Source organism: Cynara cardunculus (assembly GCF_001531365.2).
Source record: "Cynara cardunculus var. scolymus isolate 2C chromosome LG 2, CcrdV1, whole genome shotgun sequence".
In the NCBI taxonomy this organism is placed as follows: Eukaryota; Viridiplantae; Streptophyta; class Magnoliopsida; order Asterales; family Asteraceae; genus Cynara; species Cynara cardunculus.
In genome coordinates, this window is record NC_037529.1 from 10,973,122 (window position 1) to 10,977,097 (window position 3,976).

The 3,976-nt window shown below is 38.1% G+C and overlaps 1 protein-coding gene across 1 annotated transcript; it reads left to right on the top strand.

Annotated features, from left to right (window-relative positions):
• Window positions 1-248: 248 nt before the first annotated feature.
• LOC112505896 (transcription factor bHLH69-like) lies at window positions 249-3,620 on the top strand. The gene is made up of 8 exons (XM_025109937.1): window positions 249-292; window positions 654-1,017; window positions 1,082-1,171; window positions 1,240-1,395; window positions 1,487-1,552; window positions 1,932-1,997; window positions 2,504-2,566; window positions 3,100-3,620. Exons 1-8 carry the CDS (start codon window positions 249-251, stop codon window positions 3,421-3,423), a joined length of 1,173 nt encoding a protein of 390 aa, XP_024965705.1. The 3' UTR covers window positions 3,424-3,620.
• The last annotated feature ends 356 nt before the right edge of the window (window positions 3,621-3,976 follow it).

Here is a 3,976-nt window from a genome sequence, read left to right on the forward strand (position 1 = left end):
ATTTTTTTTTTCGCCAAACAAGATTCATCTTTTAACGATTCAGAGACTACCTCTTAATGAAACTATTAAGAGGTAAATTGTCAACAAACAACCCTTTACTTTCGGTAGTAGAATTACTTCTTATAATATTTCGTAAACACATTTTTTCTTTTAATATATGTTCGAATCATTAAAAATACTAAGGGTGGTGCCTGATTAGTTTGAGCTCTAAAGATTAAAAGTGTCTGGAGGTCTCATGTTCAAATCCAATGAGGAATAAGAATCCTCATGTGACCACGGAGGTTCAAATGCGGTAACTTCAAACTACCCGCAAAGTAAGTGGACGTATTGTGATTATCCGGTTCACATAGGAAGAAAAGGGAAGGATGGTCGGCTATTTATAAGTAGTCCCTGATAAAAGATGAAAGGAAAGCAGAGAAAGGCAAAGCCCAAAACATACGAAACTAGAAAGCAAGATTAAACAACAACCCATTCATTGTATTTATTATTAATGTTGTTGAATGCTTCTTCTCAAACTCTACCATAACTCCATTTTCGACATTCTTAAATCTTTCACGTTTTCCCAGGTATGTATTTATATATATGTGTGTGTGTGTGTGTTTGTATTGTTATTTGTTAATGATTCAGAGTTGTAAGTGTGTGTTTCTTTAAAGAAAAACTCAGGAATCTCAAATGTCTCTTCAAGACGATACCAACAGCTTTGATCCGACGGTTACTCATGACGATTTTCTTGATCAAATGCTTTCCGGGTTGCAAACCACCGTTTCCTGGCCGGACATATCAGCCGGCAACGGTGGAGGTGGTCAAAACAAATCACCACTACTCCCCTGGGACGTTGACCATTTCGATGATCAGTCAGCATTTCTATCATCCAAGCTCCGCCAACATCAGATCAGCGCCGCCGCCGGAGGTCGTACTCCGTCTTCTGCGCTGAAATCGTTGCAACTGTCTAGAGGTGCCGGTGAATCCGGCCTCTTTGGAAACGATAACATCGACGATTCATCTTTCAAGTCGCCGGTAACTGATTATTAATATTTACAGTAAAATATTTGTAAATTCTAAACATACTGATTTTATACAGATTGGAGATAATACTTCAATTCAAAATCTATTTCATGGGTTCACCGGATCTCTGACATCCAACCAAACCCAGCAATTCCGTAATCCACCGGTAAGTTTAGTATTTGCGAAACCCATTCTTATTATTATCTTAAAATTATAAAATTGACTCGACCGCAGGCCCAAAACTTCGGATCTCCGGGAACGGCAACGGCGGTGATGAACCAAGTACAGACATCAGCGGGAGGTGGCGGTGGTGGAGTACCATCGCAGCCGCGACAAAGAGTGAGAGCCAGAAGAGGACAAGCAACTGACCCACACAGCATAGCCGAAAGAGTAAAACATAAGCATCGTTTTGTTTTATAGCAACCTCGTTTTATGTTTCAGATTTTTGTTGTTCTTTTATAATGGAACCGGCAATTGGCAGTTACGGCGGGAGAGGATTGCGGAGAGGATGAAAGCTCTACAGGAACTGGTCCCGAATGCCAACAAGGTAAGCGTTTCACAACCATTAACTCCGGCAGGCGGTGGATGAGAGAGATGGGGTTGGTGGCGCGTGAGGTTATTTTTTATTTATTTATTATAGAATTCCGTGCGTAGCTGAAACTGAAGCTGGAAAGCAGATTATACGGAGAGAGGTTTCGAATAATGATAGTGAGATGATGGTTATGTGGGGGAAGTTATTTTAATATTATCTATAACTACTCTTTAATTCCAAATAATATATATATATATATATATATATATATATATTCTTTTTGAGTCAGTTTATTTTTCAAATAAAATTATAAAAAAAATTAGTAATTTTATTTATTTATATAAGTAAATCTGGACTGTAATATATTATCTAATGGGGGGATGTGGAATGACAGACAGACAAGGCTTCAATGCTAGATGAGATCATAGACTATGTCAAATTCCTCCAGCTCCAAGTCAAGGTACCTCTTCCTTCTCTTTCTCTACCTATTGTCTATATGTATATGATACATATACAAAACATATATATATATATATATATATGCATATACAGTGATGGATCCAGGAAATTAATAGGGCGGGGTACGTTAGATGGGACTTGGGGACGGAAGCATATAACCATATGGGATATGGGACTGGGGGGAAACCATGTAAGACGAGGGTGAAAATAAAAATTTAAGTCAGTCAACAAACGTTTTTGGTCTTTGATTGAGGGCCTTTCCCCCGGTGCATACATATCATCTTGGTAAATACAAGACTTATTTGCATCCTACCCTTAAATTTTACATTTGTGTAAGGTCTATTAAATTGGGAAATTAATTAAAACAATCATTTTTAATTTGTGGTTTCATCTTTTAGTCATTTCTTTTTTAAAATCATCAAAATGTCAATAAATCCGCAAATAATTTGTTTTATTATAAAATGTATACATCGAAATTCTATGGAGATCCAAATATTGTCATTCCAGGTGCTGAGTATGAGCAGATTGGGAGGTGCAGCTGCTGGTGCCATTGCTCCCGTTGTTGCCGAGGTATAATACAACCCGCACCCACCCTATCTTTATAAACAAATAAAAAAACACCTAAGATAACCACCCTCAATGCATCTAACACACACACACACACATATATATATATATATACTTGGGATCATGTGAGACAAAACTGTTTTCGTGAGACACGAGTTTTACACTTGAAACTTCACAACAAAACACTGTAAAAGTGACCTTCACAGTGTCTTTGTTGTGAAGTCAGGTTTCTAATGTAAATTTGTGTTTCACGAAAACAACCTTTTCTGACGCCTTACATATTTGTTTTTTTTTTTTTTTGAAAATGATATTACATTTTTGGATAATTTGTTTGTTTGAAAGTTTCATTAAATAGAAAGACACCTTAAAAAACCAATCTTTGTTACTTTCTGCATCATAAGAGGTCCCCACCATATAAAACGACAAATATAAAAAAAGCACACTCCTTACTTTCCCAGATTCCATCTCCCTCTCCCCAAAATTACATTTCTACCCCCATGCACAAATTAAGCTTATGTTTTGCCGTTTGTTTACAGGGCAGTGGTGTAGGGCGGAGCAGTAACGGGACGGCGTCATCCTCAAACAATGACACCATGACGGTAACGGAGAATCAGGTGGTGAAGCTGATGGAGGAGGATATGGGGTCCGCCATGCAGTATTTACAAGGGAAAGGTCTTTGCCTTATGCCGATTTCACTCGCTACTGCTATCTCCACTGCCACCTGTAACCCTTCCTCCGCCTCTAGGAGCAACCTCCCGTCGTTAGGCGGTGGTGGAGAGGGTGGTGGGCCCTCCTCCCCCAACATGTCCGTCTTAACAGTTCAGTCGGCTAATGGGGTCTCTGTCAAAGACTCTCCGTGATGTTGGCCGTTGACTTCCGACTACTGACCTTTTCAAAGAAAAAAAAAGACGTACGACAAGTTTATCAGCTATTTCTCCGGCGACCGTCTATCAAGTCTAACAAACATCAAGGGGTGTTTTTGAAATTAATTGTAACCATTGGTCCAAATGCTTTATGTGACGCCGTTTTGGTTTTTATGCTTTAAATCTTCTATTGAACATTTAACTTACCTCATATATCTCAAATATTTGATATATTTTTTATTACCTTGGATATCCAACTCGGTATACGAGCCGACTAATTCCAAGACGACTGCCTGCTTTGCAGATGGTATGGGAATCACCGCATTTGAACCTTTGTGATCACAAGAAATTTTTTATTACTCATTGGATTTGAACCTGAGACCTCTTGATACTTGTTCATGCTATACTGAAAATAGTTATTTAAAAAAATGGTTCGTTGTTATTGTAGTTTATAAATATGATAATTTTGGCTTCATCATCTTAACACTGTTATATTCAAAAGAGAAGATAAATACTACGGTGACGTTTGGTTCGTAAAATGTTTTTGGAT

Excerpts from the sequence above, each read along its gene's own strand:
- LOC112505896 (XM_025109937.1), top strand. The coding sequence starts at position 249 with ATGAGGAATAAGAATCCTCATGTGACCACGGAGGTTCAAATGCG. Across the intron at positions 293-653 it reads ACCACGGAGGTTCAAATGCG|AAAAACTCAGGAATCTCAAA; the intron begins GTAACTTCAAAC and ends GTTTCTTTAAAG. Across the intron at positions 1,553-1,931 it reads TGGTCCCGAATGCCAACAAG|ACAGACAAGGCTTCAATGCT; the intron begins GTAAGCGTTTCA and ends GTGGAATGACAG.